This window comes from Glarea lozoyensis (genome assembly GCF_000409485.1).
Source record: "Glarea lozoyensis ATCC 20868 chromosome Unknown GLAREA4, whole genome shotgun sequence".
NCBI classification, from domain to species: Eukaryota; Fungi; Ascomycota; class Leotiomycetes; order Helotiales; family Helotiaceae; genus Glarea; species Glarea lozoyensis.
The window spans coordinates 327,561-351,284 of NW_007360999.1; the positions used below are offsets into that span (position 1 = coordinate 327,561).

At 44.9% G+C, this 23,724-nt stretch overlaps 7 protein-coding genes across 7 annotated transcripts; 6 read left to right on the forward strand and 1 right to left on the reverse strand.

Moving 5' to 3' along the window:
* Positions 1 to 2,469: 2,469 nt before the first annotated feature.
* On the forward strand, positions 2,470 to 5,103 carry GLAREA_09465 (uncharacterized protein; the record flags this gene model as incomplete). The annotated part of the gene is made up of 1 exon (XM_008086062.1): positions 2,470 to 5,103. The coding sequence occupies one exon, from the start codon at positions 2,470 to 2,472 to the stop codon at positions 5,101 to 5,103; it is 2,634 nt and encodes an 877-aa protein (XP_008084253.1).
* Positions 5,104 to 7,344: 2,241 nt separating this feature from the next.
* On the forward strand, positions 7,345 to 7,903 carry GLAREA_09466 (Thioredoxin-like protein; the record flags this gene model as incomplete). The annotated part of the gene is made up of 3 exons (XM_008086063.1): positions 7,345 to 7,367; positions 7,535 to 7,639; positions 7,711 to 7,903. The coding sequence occupies 3 exons, from the start codon at positions 7,345 to 7,347 to the stop codon at positions 7,901 to 7,903; spliced, it is 321 nt and encodes a 106-aa protein (XP_008084254.1).
* Positions 7,904 to 9,593: 1,690 nt separating this feature from the next.
* GLAREA_09467 (uncharacterized protein) lies at positions 9,594 to 10,487 on the forward strand (the record flags this gene model as incomplete). Its single annotated transcript, XM_008086064.1, has 3 exons — positions 9,594 to 9,835; positions 10,361 to 10,388; positions 10,476 to 10,487. The coding sequence occupies 3 exons, from the start codon at positions 9,594 to 9,596 to the stop codon at positions 10,485 to 10,487; spliced, it is 282 nt and encodes a 93-aa protein (XP_008084255.1).
* A 416-nt stretch (positions 10,488 to 10,903) lies between these two features.
* GLAREA_09468 (S-adenosyl-L-methionine-dependent methyltransferase) lies at positions 10,904 to 12,233 on the forward strand (the record flags this gene model as incomplete). Its single annotated transcript, XM_008086065.1, has 4 exons — positions 10,904 to 11,071; positions 11,119 to 11,245; positions 11,294 to 11,863; positions 11,908 to 12,233. The coding sequence occupies 4 exons, from the start codon at positions 10,904 to 10,906 to the stop codon at positions 12,231 to 12,233; spliced, it is 1,191 nt and encodes a 396-aa protein (XP_008084256.1).
* A 6,246-nt stretch (positions 12,234 to 18,479) lies between these two features.
* On the forward strand, positions 18,480 to 19,204 carry GLAREA_09469 (uncharacterized protein; the record flags this gene model as incomplete). Its single annotated transcript, XM_008086066.1, has 6 exons — positions 18,480 to 18,499; positions 18,609 to 18,686; positions 18,738 to 18,781; positions 18,838 to 18,852; positions 18,914 to 18,982; positions 19,032 to 19,204. 6 exons carry the CDS (start codon positions 18,480 to 18,482, stop codon positions 19,202 to 19,204), a joined length of 399 nt encoding a protein of 132 aa, XP_008084257.1.
* Positions 19,205 to 19,862: 658 nt separating this feature from the next.
* On the reverse strand, positions 19,863 to 22,507 carry GLAREA_09470 (Glycerol-3-phosphate (1)-acyltransferase; the record flags this gene model as incomplete). The annotated part of the gene is made up of 5 exons (XM_008086067.1): positions 19,863 to 20,297; positions 20,353 to 21,602; positions 21,648 to 21,872; positions 21,921 to 22,297; positions 22,341 to 22,507. 5 exons carry the CDS (start codon positions 22,505 to 22,507, stop codon positions 19,863 to 19,865), a joined length of 2,454 nt encoding a protein of 817 aa, XP_008084258.1.
* A 278-nt stretch (positions 22,508 to 22,785) lies between these two features.
* GLAREA_09471 (Rof/RNase P subunit-like protein) lies at positions 22,786 to 23,517 on the forward strand (the record flags this gene model as incomplete). The annotated part of the gene is made up of 1 exon (XM_008086068.1): positions 22,786 to 23,517. The coding sequence occupies one exon, from the start codon at positions 22,786 to 22,788 to the stop codon at positions 23,515 to 23,517; it is 732 nt and encodes a 243-aa protein (XP_008084259.1).
* Between the last annotated feature and the right edge of the window lie 207 nt (positions 23,518 to 23,724).

Sequence of the window (23,724 nt, forward strand, 5' to 3'; positions counted from 1 at the left end):
CTAGTCAGGGTTTGTTTGGGGCCGAGCATGGATTTTGGGAGTTTGGTTAGAGGAGATGTGTTATTATACCCAATCACGCAGTACAAGTTGCATTTCTTTCAAGATCTAAAGTTTTGCTCGACTGGTGGAAAATCCAGCAAAATACGAAAGTTTTTCGCGGGGATAATTGAGAGGCATATTGATAAGACCGTAAGACTCTTTATCCTGTCTGTGGCTGTATTCCGTAATATTCTTAACAACGGGGCCCAAATTTCTCGGAAAGCTACACTTGCATGCGAAGAGCAGTTCTGATTCTCACATGATAGATCCTGTGGGGTTTTTACGAAGTAAATTATTCGAACGCACGCTTGCTTGCCATTGTTCGCCGAAATCAACTGAGGCTGATATAGTCTTGGGCAGTGTACTTTTACTTTTACTACTCGTTTCTAGATATTCGAATCGGGTATACTCGTTTTTTTTTACACTACCCGGAGACTATTCGTTCCAATACGGGTCGAAATAACCTTATATCTGCTAGATCAGTTTAGTGAAATAAGGAGGCTGGCGATTTGCTTCCCGCGAAGCAGTGATTTCGATTTTTGAAAATGGCAGTTTGTTTCTTTCACCACACGATTTCTCGCTGAGATTCAAAGGTTTCCTTTTTCAACATATATTCCTTTCTGCAGACTTTGCTTTTTGCGATAACAACTGCTTTGCCTATCGTTATGCACAGAGGAACTCCCGTCATCTGAGACCAGTGCATCGCATCGCATCGCCAGCCGGAAATTGAGATCGTCGCGGGGAGCTGTCATTGTGCATGAGGGTCTGGGCCTTTGAGTAAAAGAGTTTGAGCTCGTTTAGATGGTGGGGGGTTGGTTGGTGTATAATTGTTTGGGTTGGTTTAGGAGGATGAGGGAGATTTGGGTGGGGGATGAGAGATTGGAGTATGTTGTGCTATGATGCATGTGATTGCGCGTGTGGATTTAACGTGTCGAGTGCTAATTCGAATCCCAAAAAATGCTTGGGTGAGATGTTAATACGCAGGTGTATGTTTATCTGACTGTGGGGGTGGTAGTATTAAAAAGGTACTTCCAAGCGACAGACCGCCCGACCGGAGGTTTTTTACGGGCTCAAGCGAGGAAACGGGTGCCGGGGAGTCTGGGCGTTGGGCGATCATGGATGGAGGGATGGAAATGGAATGGCTGGGACAGGGAGGAATTGGGTTGTGGGGATGAGTTTTGTATAGCATGGTTGATATTAGAATGGTTGTTGGAGCTTGTGTGGGTGATGGAGTCGTAGGTTTGATGGGAATTGGAAGAGGGGAGTTTGTGCTGGTAGGGGATGAGGATGTTTGCATGAGGGTATTTCCGATGTGTTTTTCAGGGTTTTTTGAGGGTTTTGAGGGATGTAGGATAGGTTGCATACTCCTACTCCTAATCCAAATCTAAAGAGTGATTGATTAGTTAAATGGATAAAAGCTTGATATATGAAGAGTCCAGCTTAATTGCATAGAGGATTCTCGAAGCGAGAGTCAAAATAGAACTTTATGGTTACTATTCACTGGCTTACCTCGCACAATCCTTCATTACCTCCCAGGCATAATTCATTGCTGTCCTTTCAATCCTGCAGTGAAGTGATGACTGACTGGCAATGCAGCGTGGTAATGAGGTGGACTCTGCAGCATGTGGTGTCCAGAAGATTTCCTCTTTGGGACCGACGGAACAGCATTCTCAAGATCTTTTCCATACCGATACCCATTTTCACAGCCAATTCATCCCTTGCAAGTCCCACGACAGCCAAAAACCGCGTGTGTGGTACATCCATAAAAGGTACCGTGTTCGTGTCTGGAGTGTGTCGGTTTCCTGTCTGTCAGTCTGTCCTTGGCCCGTTGGTCGCTTGGCTTTTGCGCCCCCAGAAACCGAGCAAAAGCAAGCCCCCCGATAACCTGGACCTGCGCTGCAACTGCCTTCTTCTCTCCGAATCAACCACCACCAACCACCCTCGTCATCATCTCTCCTCGACTTCTGACCTCTGACCTCTCCTCCCCGTGCGCAAGTCGACCAAGAGAATTCAATCATTCACCCCTTTCAAACACGTCTCAGACAATTCTCTCCCTTCGCTACCCATTGCAGAGACAGTTCGTATCTTATAGAACATCAATATTTACCCACCACCACCACACACCCCCTTACAGTACCACTGACTTTGCCACTCCACGAGCACCGACCCGAACCCAAAGTCATGCGAGCGCAAACGAAGCCCACTTCCCTACAACCGCATTCACAGTCATTAATTACCACAAGGACCACCCAGTAATCCGAGGACGACCATTCCAAACCCCTCCGACCTTCTCTTTGGTGCAACGTGAATGGCGACCCGCAACGAACGCGCACAATAGGAAGGAAGGGAGATTGGAGCACAATTATATCCTGCCGATTTGCGATATTTGTTGCACCGTGTCATATTGGGACGAAATAATCGACGAGAAAGATGGGCCTTTGGCCGTTTGGGAGGAAGAAGAGCCAGAAGGTATCGCATGGTGGGCCTGATATTTCACGATCCGAAAGGGTCTCTATGCAGAATGCAGGAACGGCGCCGGTGGTCAGGGGGCAGAACGATGTCGAGATCGCTGGCGGTCCTGAGCGACGGAGGAGTCGCAGAGACAAGAAACGAAGATCGTCCCGGGAGTCGAAGAAATTGAAGAGGAATCCCGAGAGACAGCGAACGTACAGCTTTTCGCCCGGGAGAAACGACGACATCCAGATTACTCGGGACGTCAATAGGCCACCGGTACCTGAAGTGCCTGCGCATTTGAAAACAAAGACGGGTAGATCGAATACCGAGAGACAGGTGGGAGTGCCGGCTGGTCAGAAACCAACACGAGCGAGTACACAACCTCCAGAATCCTCGTATGAGTGGCACAGGATGCCGACATTACACAAGAGAAGTGCTCAGGAGTTGGCACGGCGGAAGTCGAGTAAGAAGAGAAAGGAGGATCATCAAAGGGAGGAGGAGATCAAGGCCATGGCTGCTTATATGCCAACAAGACCGGCGGTAGAGCACAATTCGTCGGGACGGTTGGTGAAGAGGGATAGTAAAAGAGTACGCTCTGGGTTGAACAAGAATTTGCAGAATCCGTCATCGGATATATCTCTGCCTACGGTAGACTCGCTGCGAACCTCGCTATCTGGAGCGTCAGATCGACAAACATCCTATGTGTTGTCAGCCTTTGATATGCTGGCACCGCGGCCGACGATCAAGTATGCTGAGAATCCTCGATACGCTCCAGGTGCGACCGGATTTGGATCAGATAGTATGGATTCAAGAAGGAGGAGGGTATCAGACCGCATGGCCTTAGACCAAGAGGTCTTAAAGGCGAATAGGAGGATCGATGAGCTAGCAGATGATCTCAGCGCAGGCGAACTACGAGAATTAATGGAACGCGATCAGAAGAGAAGAGACAAGAAGAAGATAGCGGAACGGATAAAGATGGAGAGGAGGATTGCCAAGAAGCAGGAAAAGCAGACGGCAGCAGAAGAAGTTGCTGTGCGAAATGGAACCCCTCCACCGGTCAACATGCACCGAGGTGTTTTGGGCCGAGATATGGTCGGATTGGGTATTGGTACTTCAGCAGTTGTCGCATCCAGCAAAAGAAAGTCTTCTTCGGAGTCAGATAATGGGAGAGCAAACCGACCAGCGCAGTTGCGACAGGATTCGGATCTGGAGAGACCGGTGGCTACCTTTCAAAGAACTGATAGTTTGGCGACAGAGAATTTGACCCCTGGAATCGAAAGAGAGGATCCAGTGGTTGACGTTGCAAAGGTTGGAACTGTTGCTAAAGCGCAAGTCTCTCCAACCTTACCGCCAAAGCAACATCGTCGCGGGCAATCCAGTATTTCCCAGATGATGGACCTCAACAAGTCGGAACCCAAGACAGTAGCCGAGCCTCGGCCTGTTCCTTCAGTACCTGTACTTGCGCCATTGAAAAAGGAGCCTTCACGTAGGAGTTCAGAGACCAGTAGTTTCCGAGGACGTGCTCCTCAGTCATGGACGTCTTTTTTCAGAAGATCTAGGACAAACAAGAGCAATAAGCGCGATTCTGCACCACCGTCATTCTCTAATACTTCTCGAGACTCGATGCAGAACACATCATTCTCACAAAATGCATATACTCAAAGGCCTAATCCTAACATGCCAAAACGGACTATGTCCAAGTTCAGAGAGGATTTACCTGAATTACCGTTATCACCACCGGACTCTAGGGTACAGTCTCCTGAAGCAGACGTCCTTCCACCGATTCGCGATCATCCTGATAAGAAGTCATTAAAGACATCGACGGACGATTTGCGGGTACGATATGATACACCAAATAGTGGTTATCGATCATTGGATGCGGTTAGGACGCAAAATGAAACTCCTACTACTGGCCCTCGGGTAGAAGCTCCATCTCCAGAGCCTGCAGCCATTCTTTCGCAGTCACTAGCTTCTATTGATTCTGAGGGTTCATGGCTATCTGGTGGCAAGAGCAGTTCGAAACGAGGATCTTCGCAACTGGCAAATCATCCACAAGTCCCGCTACATGATAGCGCAAACAATTTGCAGAGACGATATGAGGAGTACTCTGAATCAGCCGAGGAACTTGGACTGGCTGAAGACGAATATTTCAGCCGTCTTACACCTGGTCCTGAAGAGCAGTACAAGATTCATAGAGCTTCCACTGGCAATCCAATGCCCTCTAGTGACGAAGAGGATGGGGGCAGCCTTGCCAGTCCGGTGCCTTCAAAAACAAAATGGGGAGCGGTTGCTAGAACACCTACTGTAGTTCATCGCGAACCAAGGGCGAAATCTAGAGAAGGACTGCTGAATGATTTCGAAGATGATTCCTCTTCAAGAACAACATCAATGACAGCTTCCATGTCAGCTGGACCAGATTCTCCAATCTCGCCTAAGCGAAAGAGCTTTGGACTGAAAAAAGATATCATAGATGAGAATGAATCGCCAGCTGTGCACAGAGCGACCAGTGTCGAGTATAGATCCGCCGGTGGACATACTCGACATATCAGTGCTGGAAGTGCTAGATTGTTGGACTTGAGCAAGGATGAGAGGAAGATTAGTTCTGGTTAGAAGGGGTAATGGATGGATGGGCATTTTCACGAATGAGACGACGCGACACGACAAAGACAAGCACGACAATCGTTTACATTTTTCCTTTACTGTTAGTCGAATACGACACACCACGCTCCTTTAATTTTCGGGCTTCGACCTACCATTATCAATATGTCAATTACGACACCACGCTCTTTAAAACATTTCGGGCTTCGACCCACTGTCAACACTATCACTTCAACCATTTTTACAACAACCGCTTCGTCTTCGTCAACGCACGTCTGCATCTCGATCATCGCCCACCACCACGCCTCTTCACACACAACAACTCATCCTCAAACCCCTGAAACACACACGAACGTTTCCTTCCTCGGCCGTAATCAATTTTCCTTAGGTCCGCTACAACAACATTTTTTGATTCCCCCAAACACATAGATTTTTTTGCTTTTCTTTTGGCGCGAGCGAGCGAACCTCTTTTTTTGGTACTTGTAATTCGGGAGGATGGGTGGGGAATTGGGGGAATATAAAAATGGTTGAGTCTTTTTTGGGGGTGAATGGGGGGTTTGTACACTTGATTGGGATGGATTTTTATTGTTATGGTGTTGGGATGTGGATTTGGTGATGGTTTGGCTTATTGGGAGGAGGTTTTTTTATGGGGTGGTTGAGGGGGGGGGAGAAGGGAAGGGGGAAAGGGGAAGAAGAAAGGAGGTAGATTAGGTAGTTTTTAGCAGAGGAATGAATAGGGGTGTAATTCTTATTTGGATGGGTCTGAGAGATGTGAATATGTCGTATGAATCTTGCACTCTTTCCACAAACGATAATTAGAAAATTGAATAATCAGCAGTTATCCTCTACACCTACGTCAACTCGTGTGAAATTCGACCGTAGATATTCTTTATATCCGTCAACTCGGGACTTGTCAATGGACACTATAAAATCAACGCTACCAAAATTTGCTATCAAGAAATCATCGTTCTCTGTAATGTCACCGGATGGTCCGCCAATTCTATGCGAATGCGGAGTAGGTCTCACGGCGCATGGGATCTGAGTCGAGGGGAGAGTGGTGAGTTTTTGGGTTGCTTGGAGAGGGAGGAACGGGATGGGATTTTAGTATTTAAAATCGATCAATCCAGCAGAATAATATCGAGTATTATTGCCAATTCCATAATTCCGTCACCGAAAACGTAACTTATCACACATGGGATGTTGGGATGGATTCATCGAATGTAAATATTTGATCGTGAGAATCTGAAATCTAGTATATTGCTGGTTGCTAAGGGAACATGAATGTTTTTGGGGAACGAAAACGACGGCTTTGGGGAGGTGTGTTTGCTGTAGCGTATTGGTCTGGACCGCGGGGTCGTTATATGTGCTGGTATGTTTTGTGTGTGGATTGAAGGGAATGGGATATATATTTGTATACTAGTAACGGCGTAGATAGAATGGGCTGATTGAAATACAGACTTTAGGTCCTTGGGCGTTGATTGTTAGTACAATGTACGACCGAATCCTCACGTGTGGAATGCTGTAGTCCGGAAATGCTTCAGCTTGGATAGTCATGCTGCTGCACTGCATGAGGTGTGTGTTGCTAAGCGTGACTGGTCTAGACCGATTGGAGGATATCTAATCAGTGAACATCTCCTCGATTCTATCGTTTCGCGTCGCCTTTTTCCGAGGAACCTGAAATCTTTTATTCTTCACCGTCAAATTCTGAAATCTTTTGAAGGGAGGATATTCAAGGATCGTAATAGTGAGTTGCCTAGCTCTTTTTTTGCGATTTGTGCTTGTATTTGGGAGGAGTGAGTGAGGGAGGCGATAAAGATAAGTGAGGGGCAGATTGGATTGGGAGATGGAATAGGGAAGGATGATTACGAAGGTATTCGAATCCATTGGATATCTTCCTAATCATTCATTACTCTCCCCTTCTCACCTAGATTCTCAAATCTCAAATCCCGCTATCAAATACCTATAGCAAGGGCTATTTGATTCCACATCCTCCCTTTCCCCTTCACCAATCCCGAACTTCAACCTCGATTACTCAGCAACCGATGACACCATCGTCCGCCTCTTCACCTTTAGAAATCAACCTCCCTTCATAGCCTCGTCGTCCACACTTATAACAACACCAAGCCACCCTTCAATTGAATGTCCTTCGCAACCAGATCTCTAACGCATACTCTCAGAGCGATAAATCGAACGCAAAGACAACCAACGAAGACAGTAAATTTCACGAGGGCATTTAGTCAAAGTACTGCAAAGATGGGTGTTCACAATTTGAGCTCGTGAGTACACCTTTATTCTTTCCTGTCAAATGGTATTTTTGTCGCAATGGCGCGAGGTCTGGGTTGATAGGATGGGCGGTGGGATTGATGGATAGAGTTCAGGGGATGGGGCATCCGAGGAGACAGACTGGAGAGATTGATAGGATAAATGCTAATTCAATACACAGTGGCGAGGCCTTCAAATCCGCAATCACAGAAAACAAAGTCGTCGTTCTCGATTGTTTCGCAACCTGGTGTGGTCCTTGCAAGGTTATCGCGCCTACAGTTGTCAAGTAAGTTTCCCTCTTCCCCATTATCACCCTCACCTCTACCCTCACCTTTACACGATCCTAACATCCCGCAGATTCTCAGACGAATTCCCCTCCATCCACTTCGTCAAGATCGACGTCGACGAGGTCCCAGACGTAGCCCAAGAACTCGGCATCCGCGCCATGCCTACCTTCCTTATCTTCAAGGACGGCGAGAAGGTGCAGGAGGTTGTGGGCGCGAATCCTCAGGCGTTGAAGGCGGCTATTGATAAGGTTGCTAGTGCTTAGATGGGTGAAATTGTGGGGGAGAAGTGATATCAGGGGTGATATAAAGCGTGATATTGATGGGAGGGACGGGGGTTTCTGCGGGTTACGATGGATGACCTGGTAGATAGTGGTGGAAATAAGAATAAATCTTTGATAACCGGGCTGTTTTGCGTTTATTGCGATGGAAAATGCTCTGCAATATGCCGCCAAGTGGCTGTTTCATCTCAGATCGTGGGTTTCTCTGTTTTGCTCATTATCGCGCTTTCTGTACGGCTTTCACTGATCTGATCGGACTCGAAACTCGCCATCTATTCTATCTCCCCCGAACTTCTTACAAAGCGAACGCGCTTGTCACACATATCGCACTAACACAATCATACCTACGGGTCTTTCTCTCCGTAGGGTCTATTCTCAAATTCTTCCCCAAGCCAAAAAGCTGCAGAAGGATTTTACTAGGTTCCTTCTTACCTACCTATATGTCAAAGAGTTACCTCTATGTCAAAGAGTTACCTATATGTCAAAGAGTAGGCAACTCAATTTGCAATCTACATCTGGCTGCTTTATGTACAGTATCTATTCTCTCCACGGTTAGATGTCTATTAGTTATCCGTGGATTGTCTTGACTGCAAGTTGCGTATAAATATGAAATAGCCGTATCTTCGATAATCAACAATATTTCTTATTTGTTCTTCTTAGGTGTTTGATTGATACTCGTTCGGGCAAGTCGTCTGTCTGCTTATTTTAAGGGGTTTGGGAAGGTCACTTTGGTATCTTGTCTTGCAATTGCGCTTCTCGCCCTGTCGGTTTTCTGTAACGCGCAAAAATTGCCTCTTGAATGCTTGCATTTCACTGTGGTTCTGGTCTTGTCCATTGCAGTAGAGTTGCTTGGATGAGGCGATTTGGTTTTCTGGTGCTCCCATCTGTAGACAGCACTTCATGACTCCACGGCTCGTTCCTAAATTTACAGCCGGACACCCCGACGGCGATTGAAAGTTGGTGGTACATGCTCACAACCCTACTACTAGTCTCATACATTTTGCTTCTTCTGATCAGTCATACCTTGAATCCTACGGTGTGGAGCTCCAAACAAGTGTAGATGACGTCTGTGGAAGGCAATTGTGAAGAGCTTTTTTTTTTCGGCGGCACAAGTAATAATGTAGAATGCTTGCTGTTGGTACAAATTCAATGGAGTTTTGGTGTTATGAAGCGGGTTTGCAAACCATCAATCGAGTATAGCAATTAGATGTTGTAGAACAGTCATTTCACCAACCTTGTTTCCTGGCTCCGAGATGATTTCTGGACGTTTCGGTCTAAGAGAACCCACTTGTGATTCACGTCTTGATTTTCTGAGTGTATGAAACTGTGGAGACTTAAAGGGAGGGCTTTACGTATTTATCAGATGGCGGTTTGTAGCGTTCAGTACAGCCGCATGAAACGTGTAGTTTGAGGGTTTTCGGCTTTGTGATGGAGAGGATGGGGAAATGATTCTGGTTTGGTTTGGTGTTCTGAAACCATGAAGTATAAAACAGAAACATCCTGAGAAACTTGAAGAAGTTATCACATATAAGTCATAGACTTCTCTCATAATAATCTTTTCTACATCCAGAATTTGAAATCAAAACACTCCACCATTCCCAGCCTTCCAAATCCAAACCCACCCACCCCTCAAACCACCCTACCATCTCAACACATCCAGCACACCCACGCAGAAATGCCCCTCTCCCCCACCCCCCTCAAACTCACCCTCAGAGGTGGAGCTCCTCCTTCGGCTACTACTACATCATCTGAAGACGACTCTTCGAACTCGAGTACATATACAAACGGGACGTACACAAATGGAGATACGTCGAAGAAAGATGATGATGAGTCGGCGATTGAATCTGGGGATGAGAAGAAAGCGGACGAGAAGAGGGAGGATGCTAGGAGGAGGAGGGAGGAGAGATACAGTGGTTCGTGAGTGGGAAATATCTTATTTTGTTAATTGGGAGGATAAGGAGTGAGGGACTATGATTTGAGATTAGGAGGGGTTGGGTTGATGTGGTGAGCTTGATGGAGTTTCGAATGGGTGGAGAAATGATGAGGGTTTAGAAATGAGGGCATGAAGACTGCAGAGGCTAATTTTATGTGTTATTCCCGCTTTGGGAAAGAGTGACGGATGTAAGGATTCAAACACTGTTACGTGCTGGCTCTTGAATCTTAGGCTAAAGAAACTCGACGTGGAAGCTAGACAATTTGGAGTTGAGGCTTATATTTTAAATATATAAAATTGGAAGGTATTCTTGATGATCTAAAGATGCGTGATGTCAAACCCGATGTGGAATATCTATGTGTGGATTGAGTACATTTATTTTCTCAAGTGATCATTTGATGCACCGGAAGCGAGAGTTTCTTGAAACCTTTCTCATAATTCCGGTGTGTGCTGAGTGAAGTGAGAGATGCCAGTAATGTCTAATTTATAAACTTGCTTTCGAACTCTAGGGTGTTGAGATTCTCTCAAGATCCAGGTGTAAGGTTTCAGGTGTTTGTGAATTCTACTCATATTCCGACTAGATTTGAATTAGCGGAAGTGTTGACATCCCTCTAATAACCACAGAAGCAGCTCTAAGCCTTCAATATTTAGACATAACAAGTTTACGGGTAGACTTCTCCTTAGGATGATAATTTTGAAAGCTAGACTTTTTTTTGGGAAAAAATCAATGGAATAGTTGGGCTAAAGGCTTGAGAGTAGGAATTTGACTTGATGTGTAAAACAGTCTTGAACCGACATTATTTCGAGTTAGATATATATACTCGGTGAGTCGCCACTCAACACTTCCCCGGATAAGAGAGTCTCATTTGACATAAAACAAACCCGGGTAAACCAACATTGTTGGTTGGCATAAGCTGGAAGTGAGCCAACCAAATGCCTTCCCTCCTGGATTTCTTCGTTTTCTGAAAATATACAAGGAGGAGCTTCAAGTACTTTCGAAATTGCGAGTGAGACGTACAATTGCAAAGTAGCAACTGATTACAACTGTGAAAATGACTTTCGAGCCAGATACATCCACAGCAACACGCGTCACTAACGAAATCCAATCGCTCCTAGCCAAGAATGATGCTGCATCATTGAAACAAGCAGCGCTCTTGAGTAGGGTGTTGCCTTTGCTTTTAGAGGCGCCTGAAGATACGGCGGTGCAATTGTCGTTTATGGTTTGTTGATTGATTCAAGCAAATAAACATTTACTAATATCTACCAGCCACTTCAAGTACTATGCGCTAGACTTGCAATTGATCTCAGATTGTTTAAGATTATTGCGGAGCATGGCGAAGGTATTACATCAGAAAAACTCGCTTCGAAATCTGGAGGCGAGGAACTACTTATCAGTATGTCGAAAGCTGTGTGATATGCCCAAACATTAACCATCTTATCAGTTCGAATCCTCCGTGTTCTTTCCCTCGTAGGTTTCGTGACGGAAGTCTCTGAGCGAAAATGGTCAACCACACCCGTAACCTTTGCCATGACCAAACCCGCCATCGAAGGTAGCCACAAACATCTCTGGGATATGACCTTCAACACAGCGGCCAAAATCCCAGAATACATGCAGAAAAACGGCTACAAATCACCAACTAGTTTCAATGACGGTCCTCTGCAATACGCGCTCCAAACTGATCTCGCTTGTTTCGAGTATTGTAGCTCCAAGCCTAGTATGTTAGACGATTTTAACAATATGATGACTGGAATCCGACACTCGCGGCCGAGCTGGGTCCAGTGGTTTCCCGTGAAGGAACAAATTTTGAACGGGTATCGTGAGGGAACGACGCTTTTGGTCGATGTTGGCGGCGGATGGGGACATGATGTCGTTGCATTTCAAGAGAAATACGCTCTAACAGTACCCCTTGCCCTCCAAGATCTCCCCCTCGTAACCTCACAAGTCCCCTACCTACCCACAAACATCGAAGTCATGAGCTACGACTTCCTAGCAGAAATTCAACCAGTGAAAGGTACGTCTATCCCTTAAATCCATCACATCCCACTAACTCCCCAGGCGCCCGTGCCTACTTCTTCCACTTCATCTTCCACGACTGGCCAGACGAGAAATGTCTGCGTATCTTCCGCCACACAGCCGCTTCCATGACACGCGGATACTCGAAGATCCTGCTCAATGAGTATGTGTTGAAGGATGCCGGGTGCGGGATGGCGCCGGCGATGATGGATATTAATATGCTTACGCTGTGTGCGGGGATGGAGAGGACGGAGAAGCAGTGGCGAGAGTTGGTGGGGAGGGCTGGGTTGGTGATTTCGAGGATTTGGAGACCGGAGGGGGATACCGAGGCGGTTATTGAGATTGAAGTTGGTGGGGAGGGGGTGTAGTGTGGATGGAGAGTTCTGGGGGAGGGGAGTAGAGAGGTTGAAATGAGTGATATTGTTTTGATGCTTATTGCTGGAAGGAGTCCACAAGTTCGCTTGAGGTGCAAAGCGTGATATAACTTAAGTATTCTGGAGTTTTTTTGACTCTCAAACTTTTAGAGAGCACTACTACCCATTCTGATTGACCGTTTTCCATTTTTCACCCTGTTCGCTTAAGTGGGTGACTCTTCCCCTATCTATGGAAGCATAACTAGTTGTTTTGCTTGATACTTCTTCTGATGTACGAACGTTATAGTCTCCAACAACATAAGAGTCGTTCGAAGGGAAATGCACTTCGAACTTAAAGCTGACCGTTCAGCCGCAATTCTATCGACATTAGCAATTCATTCACCTACCAAAATCACAACATTCATAAATTTGAACCTGAAGACTTTTCGATAATTTAGGGCGGTTTCCATTAGGAAACTGATGCCCGATTGGTCAACCGAGTAAGCTCCTATACCAAACCTCGAAAAGAGTCGGTAGGTTTCAAAATTTATAGTGAATTGAATTATATAGAACTTTACGCCTCGCCATTTTCACAAAGCTCTACCTCCGTTCTTTAAAGACCTGCCAACTCCCTTTACTTTTCATCACTACCCTATCAACACTATTACGACCGAACAGCACATGGAAGAATGAATTCTTACTCCTCTAAACTTTTATTACAGCCTCAATCCCCAATCAGAAACCACTTGCAATGACGTGAGGTCCCCTTAAGACAGAGCCTTCCTGAAAACAGAGAGTCGTAAAATATCTTCGCATTTGCAGAAGGAGTTTCGGTGACAAACTCGATTTCGGTAGCAAGGAGCTTCGGTAACTTACCAAACCTGGACGGGTCAAAATGTAAAAAGATAGCATTTGTGTAACAAATAGTCTACTAGGTTCTAAAGAGTTCCTGTCTTCAATAACAAAGATCTAGCAATGTACTAACGAATATATATAATTAGGCTTTTTGCACTACAGCAATAAAGAATTTGGATTTTATAGTTATCGAGTTTGTTTTATAGCGGGTCTTACTTAAGGATATAAATAGTTTTAAAAAGAATTATGAATTTCGTCGGTGGGAATGTGAAATGATGTCTTCTTTCTATTTTCTGTAATCAATTGTTCTAATATATTGGTTTGAGTTTTGACATTCTAAGTGCAATTTGGACTTTTTACTCCTAAATGCTGAAATGCTTATCTTAGAATGTATTTCTGTAAAATACAGTACTGTACGAGCGGGGAAAAGAGTGGGAAAATTGAGTAGTTGTCGCATAGAAGTCAACAATGCAGTATTAGCTTCACTCTACTGCGGAAGAAAATCTACAAAGAACGTCAGCTTTGTCTTTTGAGATAAGACAATCTGAAAAGAGAGCTATTAGAACCTACAAGGGGGGTTTGAGGTGTCAGTTTCTAAAATATTATCCAGGATCAACCTTCCAGCTGTATTGAAAGTTTTGTATTATGAATTGTGATTTAGTGATAACTTACAAATCGGTAGTGAAATGTACATCTTTTCAACTTTTCCAAGTTTTCCAAAATGGAAATTAGGGAGTAATTAAAGCTTCTAAATTTAAAGCACATTTTGTTTAGGTCTAGGGAAGGGAAGAAGTGTTCGTCGTAAGATCTTACTTTATCCAAGTCTGTATATTTTGGCGAAATGTTGGCCTCTCGCTAACGACCATGTATCTTTGTTCTATTATATACCTAGATGCACTAAGAAACCTAGACAAAATATAAAACTTATGTATACCTGTAATAAATTTCAATCGATCTAGTAGGTTGTGTTTAGGTAGATATTAAAATGAATATTACAGCGTCAGCAAAGGATTTCCCGGACAGAGGATCCCCGGGAGTAACCCTCATTCTTTGTCTATTCACTCGTACATTACCCTTCGAACACGAGGCCCCTTCGAGCCTAACTCTGAATTGATAAAATCTTCACATGGACGCTTATAAGAAAGACATACAGAAAATCAAAATCAAAATCACATACCTTCTTCCACGAAGAACAATGGTTTGGGATCGAAGAGTTTGGTCAAATAACCTTACTCCGAAAATGTGTGTAAAAGCCGCCAGCGCGCGATCCATGGCTCGAAAAGTCCACTTAGTTCTGAAAAAATACTAACAGCTGTGTAGCGTCCATTCAAGCGGCCAATTTCGGTGACAATCTCATCTTTGGAAACTTGTACATGTAATTATTGAAAAAGAATTTAAGTATCAAAAACGTTTCCGAAAACAAGACCCTTCGGTTCTATATAATCTCGACCCGCCTAGAGTGCTAAGATGTTCATGACTCAAAGTTACTGCAGCGAATTACTGGGGTGTAGGAGTCTTCTTCTGCGGTTATCAATAAGGCTATATTATTGGCTATTAAAGTAGTACATTTACTATAATAAGTAGTTTATTTTCCCCACCCTATTTGAGAAGAGAACAGTACCTCGGTTTAATTCACAGTATTATCCAAGTTGCTTTCAATAATAACAAGTATTTCGGCAGCAGATTACTTAAAGAAATTACATAAAAATAAACAGACAAAGGTATATAAGTACAAGTAGTATAACTAAAGAGCGCATCTTTTGGAATTTCAACACTATCTGAATTTGGGAACCCTAATAAATAAAAGCACCACAGACTACCCAATATGTTAGGGCTACTAAACTCTCCTTTTACGATACTACCTTGATGCCATATCTTATGGCTTTAAAGATAAGTTTTTTGAATATTAGAGTGCGAATCAATTACTAAGAATATTTGGAGATATTAGGAAGTCATAGTAGCACTACTTATAAAACGACATTCTACATAGACATTGCACTTAACGAGTTGTCAGTTGATTTCGAAGTACATTTTAATCTACAGATTTTGCTCATTTACATCGGTAGATTTCAGGGTAGAAAAATTAATTTTCAATACTTTCCAATTATAGATGTATATCAATTTTAGTATAAAACACGTCAATACGCTGTAAATCAACAATCTAGTTAAACAGCACTGCGGTCCATAGTCGACTTATTGGTGACATTGTCTTTGTGTGAAAAAGGTTCGAAAACACAACTTTATATAAAGAAGTATTATATATTTTTCAGTATCATTATCGGAATTATCCCTCCATTAGTTGTAAATTTGCAATCTCAAATTCTGGCATAAAAGAGAATCGGCGACAAGTCAAAAATCGGTGGTGACACTTGTTCTCCTCGGAATCCCAAGAGTAGAATTATAGAGATTGTTTCTTAGCAAGAGAGATGTCGCTAGGTTGGATCGTGTAAAGCAGAAATGTCGCTTGTCCTAATAGGATCTCAAGATTGACTATAGAGCTACACTCACTCTTCTATAGAAATGTGTTTATTTGCCATTTGAATTAATTATGTTTTTAGTACTTTCCAACTTCCTATCTTTTACACTTGAGTACACTGACAAATTTGAAATTTAAGAGAAGTGTAATCTATTAAGGCCGAGTAAGGTAGTAGTATACTGTTCGAATATATATTATGTAGATGTCTACGTATAAAGTATTTTGGAATTTAGAGTGTTTTTGACTAGAGAACACGAAGAAACAATTAAAAACTCCTCGCAATTTCTTGTTACAAAGTAGAGACTATTGAACATCCATTTTAATTTCCAGACATCTGGCGATATTTTTATACTAGTAACATCTTCCAAGCGGCTGCAATAGAAGCGGTAATTTCCACTATACAATACTCTCTAAAGACAAAACTTACATCTCATTTTAGCCCTATCAAAAGAAGCGAGGCAGAGAGCGAACTCTGTACATCCTATCTGTCTAAGTGCCCAAAGTTTCATAGGTGGCTAGAGTCCTCAAAGTTCAACTTGAAATCGACAAAAAAAAACAAGAAACCTCTTCAATAACTGTACGTGTACAGTCTATCATAAAGATGGACGATTGGCAGCCTATCTGCTATATGTAACTAACATTCTTGGCTCGGAGAAACTGTGATAGAGTTGAGAAGACGAAAGTAGGTAGTAGTAAGAAAACCACCACTCAGGAGAGATCTCTAGAAACTCGTCCTTCTTTGAAAGCTATGATTTTCGATGCTATGAGACACAGAAGTTATCTTACAATCCAAGCTTACAGGATTCGGTGATAATTCTATTTTCGGTAGTAAGATGACTCTTTGAACAGTGAGTCTAATCTCCCACTTTCCTCCATAATCTACAGTGTTGTCCCTATACAAAAATCTAACTTCTAACTTCTGGTGCTTGTTCGCAATTGTTTTTTTGTCCCTTCCGTTTTGAACTACCAAAAGGTGGGGGGTCTTCCATATGTAACTGAAACTGTTAAGAGAAGGAAGGGATATGGGACTCCAATCTTGTAAGTCGTGGTCCACTGGAGAACTTTCCGTCTAGATTTTGTGATTAGCTCCAATTGACCTTCACTGAAAATAGTTGGAACTTTCAGTTAATGTTATTTTTTTTATAAAGGATTTTCAGTTTTTGACGACATGCTTTCTTGCTTATTACCCATATTTTTTTCACTTCATGATATCTTCGACATGGCTCTTTCATTTACCGATATATCACGACATGACGTAGGTCGGTTTCGATTCGAAAGACCCAAGAAACAGATATATATACATTTAGCCTCACATATCAGACTTATAAAAGGTTAAAACGAGTTTCTGGAACATAATAAACCATGTATTGGCCAAGCCTGCATTCGAAAACAGACCTTACTTTAGGCATTCGTCTAATACAAAATTGATTTACATAGGATTGATATTCAGCCAGACTTTTCTTTTTTTTTTTACTTCGTTCAAGATGAACAACTATGATAATTTCCAGAATTTGGAGAAAGTCTTGTCACCACTGCAGCAGTATATACAGATCAAACTGAGACAGCAAACAACTAGCAAGGTTGTGTATATATTCCAAGGTTTTATATCAGAACCAACCATGCAACGAACCCTGAGGCTCACGGTATGGGAATCGTCTGTTTAGGAGAGGATGTTATCGAGAGGAACACGTCAGTCAACAAGTTTCAAGGTGTAAAGTAAGAAAATTAGTGTAGCCTGTATTTTTTACACTTGTGGGACAATCTTTAGTCTGGAGCTGCTATTTTCGGTAGCAAATTTGAATTCGGCAATGAAAACAAAACTCATTACGTTAACATGTCTTTAGCAAAATCATGAAAGGGAGATTATCACCACGTAATCCATTTCCACGAAAGTGTCGATTCTCGTATTCCCATCCGCACACCCTATGAGGATGTTATGATACCCTGCCTTGTTGAGTGACTTCTCCTTCAGGTTCAATTGATCCACCAAGGCCCTCGAGATGAGGTTGATCTTTCCACCAGTGAGCAAAAAGAAAGCTGGACCTTTGATTGAAATATATAATCTCAAAATCGATTTCTCAAGATTAAAGCGAGTTGATAGAAAGTAATTTCGACAGATTGTCTAGACCCCCCGCCAGTTGCTGTATATAGAATAGCATCACCTTAACCTTCTCTTTATAACAAGAAGTAATCACCGAGCGGTGACAAGAACTTCGGGCGAGTACGTTTTGGAAACATGATTTTAGATCAAAAACTTACGCCCGCACTTGTGGAACGTGTACCCAGATGGCAGTGTTTTCTTCATGTGTCCAGTTAAAATGCTGTATAGCTGGCAAATTGAAGTTAAATGCCTAGTTCTCTTCCCCCCTTCAAGTAGCCCCGTCAAGAAAGTGATTTACGAATCCTCTCACCTCCTGCTTTTGTTCTAAGTCAGAAGACGCTGTCCGTCCTAGGCAGCAGTAAATACGTCTCTGTCTTAGTACTGTCAGAGGAACTCTCTGCGTTGGTGAAAGACCGTCACCCGTCGCCGCGTGTCGTGCCAGGCACCCGGTTCAAAATTCATCAACGAGTGAGAAAAGTTTCATCAGGAACTAGAATGGGCAAGGCTACAGCAGAATAGCTGTACGAATTATGCGCAGGCGAATTCGTCAACGCCAGTCACCATTCTCGCACCCTATTTTCCATAGGTATGCGAGAACCTTGGAAATTCATGCCACGATGATGTCGTTCCCATCCCTCCCAAACCAGCCTAGCGCACCGACCCCTGACTACCAGCATCGCGCCTCGACGTCTTGCGCAACGGCTTTTCGAAACCATCACAGCTCCCCAAAACCATCAACACATCCGAAAAACATCGCGAGACCTATTCCAAGCTCTACCACGATCTCAACTATACAACCAAAAACCTCGCATATTCCCCTTCCGTCGCAATGGACTTCTCAGATGCCTTGTAAGTGATCAACCAGCTGGACAGCACATGCGGAAGCTACTGGGCGCAATTGATGCCATTGTGTTACGTGGATGCTTTGGAGTATATGCTAACCATTTCTAACGTATAGTCGGCTTGTTAACCTTGGTGTTGGGGGTTTGATGACATTTGGTGGTGTTTGGCATATCATTTCGCCCTCATTCATGTTGTATGTTTTTGCGACTTCCAGTTTAGGAGCTTGAGACTAATAGTTGTGAAGCGGTCATTTGATTGTTGGTATCTACGGTATATTATTTGGACTTGGTAAGACCCCATTTAGTTCGCGTGCGAGATGCCTCTGCTAACATGATTGAAAATAGCTGTCCTCCTCCTCGGTCAGTCCTCGAAAGCCAAAACCTGGCATCCGCGCCCCTTAGACTAACGAACGTTGCGCAGAATTCCAAATCCCTCCACAGCTATCAAGATATGCGTCTTTCCTGTTCTCCTTCCTTGGTCGTGGAATCTGTAAGAGCGCCCTTCTAAGAAGTCTGAGACGATGGCTAATTTCCTGTAGTCTACATTTTCTGCGGATCTATTCTCATCGGTGACGGTACAATCAACAACATTATCGGTGGAGCAATCGCTCTTGTAGGAGTTGCATACGCTGTCCTCGAATTCATTCCCTCCATCGAGCCTCCACAAAACATGAGGGAAGCTGACGGTGGATGGGGCGCCGAGCAAGTTTAAACCGCCAAAGCCAAACTATTTATCACCAGCAAGAGCCGAACTTCTTTCTTCCCCGGAAACGAAACCTGAGCTGGCCCAACCTCTCCCTCTACCCTAAAAATCTGGCGCGAAACTATTGTTCTTTCGGGACGATGATAGATAATGGATCTGGGGATGAGGGGAAACCAAGGCGCGAGGACACCTTAATGACACGATTAGATGGATTATATCAGGCATTTCTCCGTTTCACGCATGTACAGTACACCAAGCAGTCGTTAGTCGCAAATTCGAAGCAAAGATGTAACAAACTTTTGTTTCCTTGGGTTGTGAAAGCTCATGATTGATGAAATCCAAGAGGATTGTATTGAAATATGTAACACAGCCTTTCCAAGAATTGTGAAACATAATCGAATGCAATCGAGAGACAGCTCATTATTGCCTTTACATCCACGAGCCTAGCTAGTCTTGATTCCCTCTAATCATCTACGCCATCCCGCTTTATATCGATGCAAATGATTAGTAAGGGGCACTACCTATTAAACGAATGCAGCAGAGAGAAGAATATCAAAAAGCACGTAGACTTGGAGACCAGGTACATCAAAATACAATATATATACCCCACCCCTTTAAACCCACCAAAAATATACAATCCCGCTCCCCTGGTATCAACACACCCCCCTCATAAATGCGCCCTCGCCCCTAAAGCAACCTTCCTCTGTCTCCTCCTGCTCCCCCCCTCACGCTCCTCGCCCACCTCCTGCCCACCCTCCACAAACAACCTCTGCCCCAGCATATCCGTTAACCGCAACACCCTACTACTCACCGTCGCGCCATCCCTCCGATTCTTCCCCTCTCGTCTACTCAGCGCAATTTTTTCCGTGAAATCCCACAATCTACCCTCGGGCACAATACCAATGACCGGATCACGCTTGGGCATCCATTCCGGCGCGAGCTGTGCGAGCGGGAGAGGTTTGGCGTTTGAGGTGGTGACGCGGGATTTTGAGACGAGGAGGAGCGATTCTTCTTCGAAGCGCGTCCAGGCGTTTTTTAGGGTCTCCTTGTTGACGGCTTCAAAGTAGGAGAGGTCGCCTTGGTGGTAGAGTGTTTTTCCGAGCTAGAGAAACACAAAATTAGTTAAGTTGGGGAAAAGAAGGGGGAGAGGGACATACGAGTTGCGAAGCGTCCTGGCATTTCTTTGCGTCGAGCCAACCATCACCTGTGTAGTTTAGTGGTGGAGTGAAACCCATGAGTGATACGGCGCCGAGCCAGAAAGACTCGATGAACGGCCAGATTAGGAAACAGTAGAAATCAAAGTTCTCGCGGCCGGCGGCGCGTTCTTCGTTGCTGAGGTCTATGGCTGTGATGTTACCGTTTTCGTCGCGGTGGAGGTCGACGATCTTGTCTTTTTCGAAGGCGTGGAGCGTATTATCTAGATTCGTAGCTAAACCTTCTGTAGGGTAGATAAATTCCCCGCGGAAGAGCTGAGAGAGGAAGAGGACTTGGTCGCGGAGCTCGGTGTAGGTGATACGTTGATTTGCAGGGCCGCCGCCGCGTTTGACCTTGGAGTACATGGCGGCGCTGACGAGGGCTTCGGTTATGAAGAGGTGGATGGTCATGTTTCGGTAGAAGGAGAGTTGAAATCTATCGACTGCGAAGAATGTTGGTTCGGGAAGGCCTTCGACTGTTCCGACGAGATCTTTGCCTAGGACTTCGAGTCCTCGTTCGATTACTACGGATGTTGGGGCGTTTCCGAAATGTGCTACTCGTCCGCCTTTGGATTTCACTCGTGCGCAGAGCCATTCGACTCGCCGGATCAGTTCTGCTTTTCCTACACCTCTACCCCGTAGAGTTAGGAGAACTGTGCCTATGAGAGCTGTGGGCATGACTACTGATACTGCGTTGATGTCTGAGAGGACTTTGTAACCCATGGTTCGTAGTAGCTTTTGTCTTGTAGCGACGTCATTGATACTCTTCATATCAAGTTCTTTGGGAATGCCAGTCGTCCTAGATTGCTGTTCCTGGATGAATCCCCTCAAACTCCAAGGTTCATGAAACCTGACATCGACTCTTCCTAGCTTCAAAGAAAGCACTGACGACGCGGACAGGAAGTCTGCTAAATTCTCCTTCTTCTTAGGCATTCCGAGTAACTCCGTAACATAACCTTCCGTCTCAATGACTTTGTCATACTGCGTGCTGACAGGACATATTATCGCATCTTCGACTCGTCCAGATAAAATACTGTCCAGAATAAAACTTAGAATCCCGAATTTGGGCGGTAATAGTTTCCCCGTTCTCGAACGTCCACCCTCGATAAAACATTCAAAGTTAAAGCCACCTTGTAGCAACGTATCTATGTACGATTGTACCAGCGTCGTATAAAGCACATCGTTACCGAAACTTCTTCGAATCCACATGGCACCTAACAAATCAGTATAGCCCTTCAAGAAATGAAACTTGAACATACCAGCATGTTGCAAAAAGCTCCCCACAACCGGGAAATTCAGATTATCCCCCGCCACAACCGTAGGCAAAGCCAATCCCAAGCGATAACAAATAATTTGCAGCGAAACGTAATCAACATGTGACCGATGGCACGGCAAGAAGATAATGCTCTGCTTCTTCCTCTCCGCTTCCTCAGCCACACTTCGTATCCTCAGAACCTCTTCGCTGGAAACATGAATACCTATCTCTATTAGCTTCCCCTTAACACTCTCAATCCAAAAACAGAGATACATACCCTGATGATAAGCCCTCGTAAGCAACTGCGTACACATATAATACGCCCCCCTAATGAACGGCCGACTCTCCATCTTACAAATCATATCCCCCGTCATCTTCTCCGCCAACTCCTGCAAATTATGTTCCAGCACCCCCTTCCTCGTATTCCGCTTCCCTTCATACCCCGGATCATTCTTATTTAGCAGCCCCTCCTTCTCCTCAATCTCAATCCGCTTCAACGCTAGCTCCGTGATACGCTTTTGGAGGATGGGGGTGGAGAGCACGGCTGCGGTCATGTTCTCGGAGAATCCGGGGTAGAAGATGGGTTGGCCGATGAAGTGGTCGTAGGCTCGCCAGCCGGTGCCAGATACGTGCAGAGAGACTTCGCGGAGGAATCTGAGGGGTTAGCTTGAGCAACGCTGTGGTATGGGGGATGTACTCTAAGGGATGACTTCTGAATCTCGCCATGTTTGCGACGAGATTCCTTTCTTTATCTCCATCGCCAGGTCGTTCGGGTGGTACCACATAGCCACTTGGATGAAGCGTAACTTGATCTCCTAGGATATCCAGATCTGGCGCTGCGTCTCTATTTCTCTGGTCATCCATCTTTACTATCCCCTTCAGTATACCACTTCTTCAAGCCAGTGAGAAAAGAAAGTAAGGAAGCGCAAATTGATGGCCGCAGTCATAAAATCATGGTCAACCAAGAAATTCAATCCATGGTGTTGTCACCTCATCTCGACCCGCACACCTCGGCACCCCAGACTTTCGGTTTACAAGGGTCCATCACCCCATGTCTAGCGCGAGCTTAAATTTCAGCACCCATTTCGCATGTGAGTCGCGAATACCTTCCCCCACCAAACCTCAAACTTAACATCACCACAATGTCCACCACCAAACAACCCATCGCCCATACCCTTCTCGCCCGCGCCCATTCCCCCTCAACAGCGCAAACCCTCTACACGACAAAACTCCAGTCGCGTCCCCTCTACCTCAAACCCTCCTCTCCTCCCCCGCAGACCGCGCAACAGGCTCGTCGTCTTGCGCGCACCTCCAAGTCCAAGTCGAAACGAAAGCCCAAACCGCTCACCTCCCGCGAAAAACATGCTCTCCAAAAAGCTCACCCCATAAATCCGACGTACGCGCTCTACCTCCCTCTGCACAAGATGTGGCAGGCGTACATGCGTGAAGTTCTCGACGTCCCGAGGAGTCTACCGATCAGCAGTGCGACGGCGGCGAAATTGTGCTCAGCGGATTATCATGGGGCGATGTTGGAGGTGGTACGGAGTAAGTGTGTGGGGAGGGTTGGGCTGAAGGGGATTGTGGTGCGGGAGGGGAGGGGAGTGTGGGATTTGGTTACGGAGAAGGATAGGTTGGTGAGGGTACCGAAGGAGGGGGGAGTTGTGAGATTTGTTGTGCCGATTGAGGAGGGGGAGGAAGTAAAGGCAGGGGAGAAGGGGGAGGGGGGAAAGAGTGAGGAAGAGGAAAGAATAGAGGAGGGAAAAGAAGAAAAGAAGAAGGATCTGGTATTCGAACTCCACGGCGATCAATTCATCTACCGCGCCGCCGATCGGGCGAACAAGAAGTTCAAACCTCGTTTCCTACCAGATCTCTGAATTTTCGACATCTTCAAGCTCAAAAACATCATTACTATGAACTCATACCCACCAATAGTCAGCTCTATGGCCAAAAGCAAAATTCATGGCCTATGACTGCTAGCTACACCAGCCTAATTAGCAGGGTCTACGCTCCTACCGAGCCGAGAAGACCCAAAACTAGGAAAATTGAAAACACAACTTCGAAGTTTCGGATCGCGGCTGCTT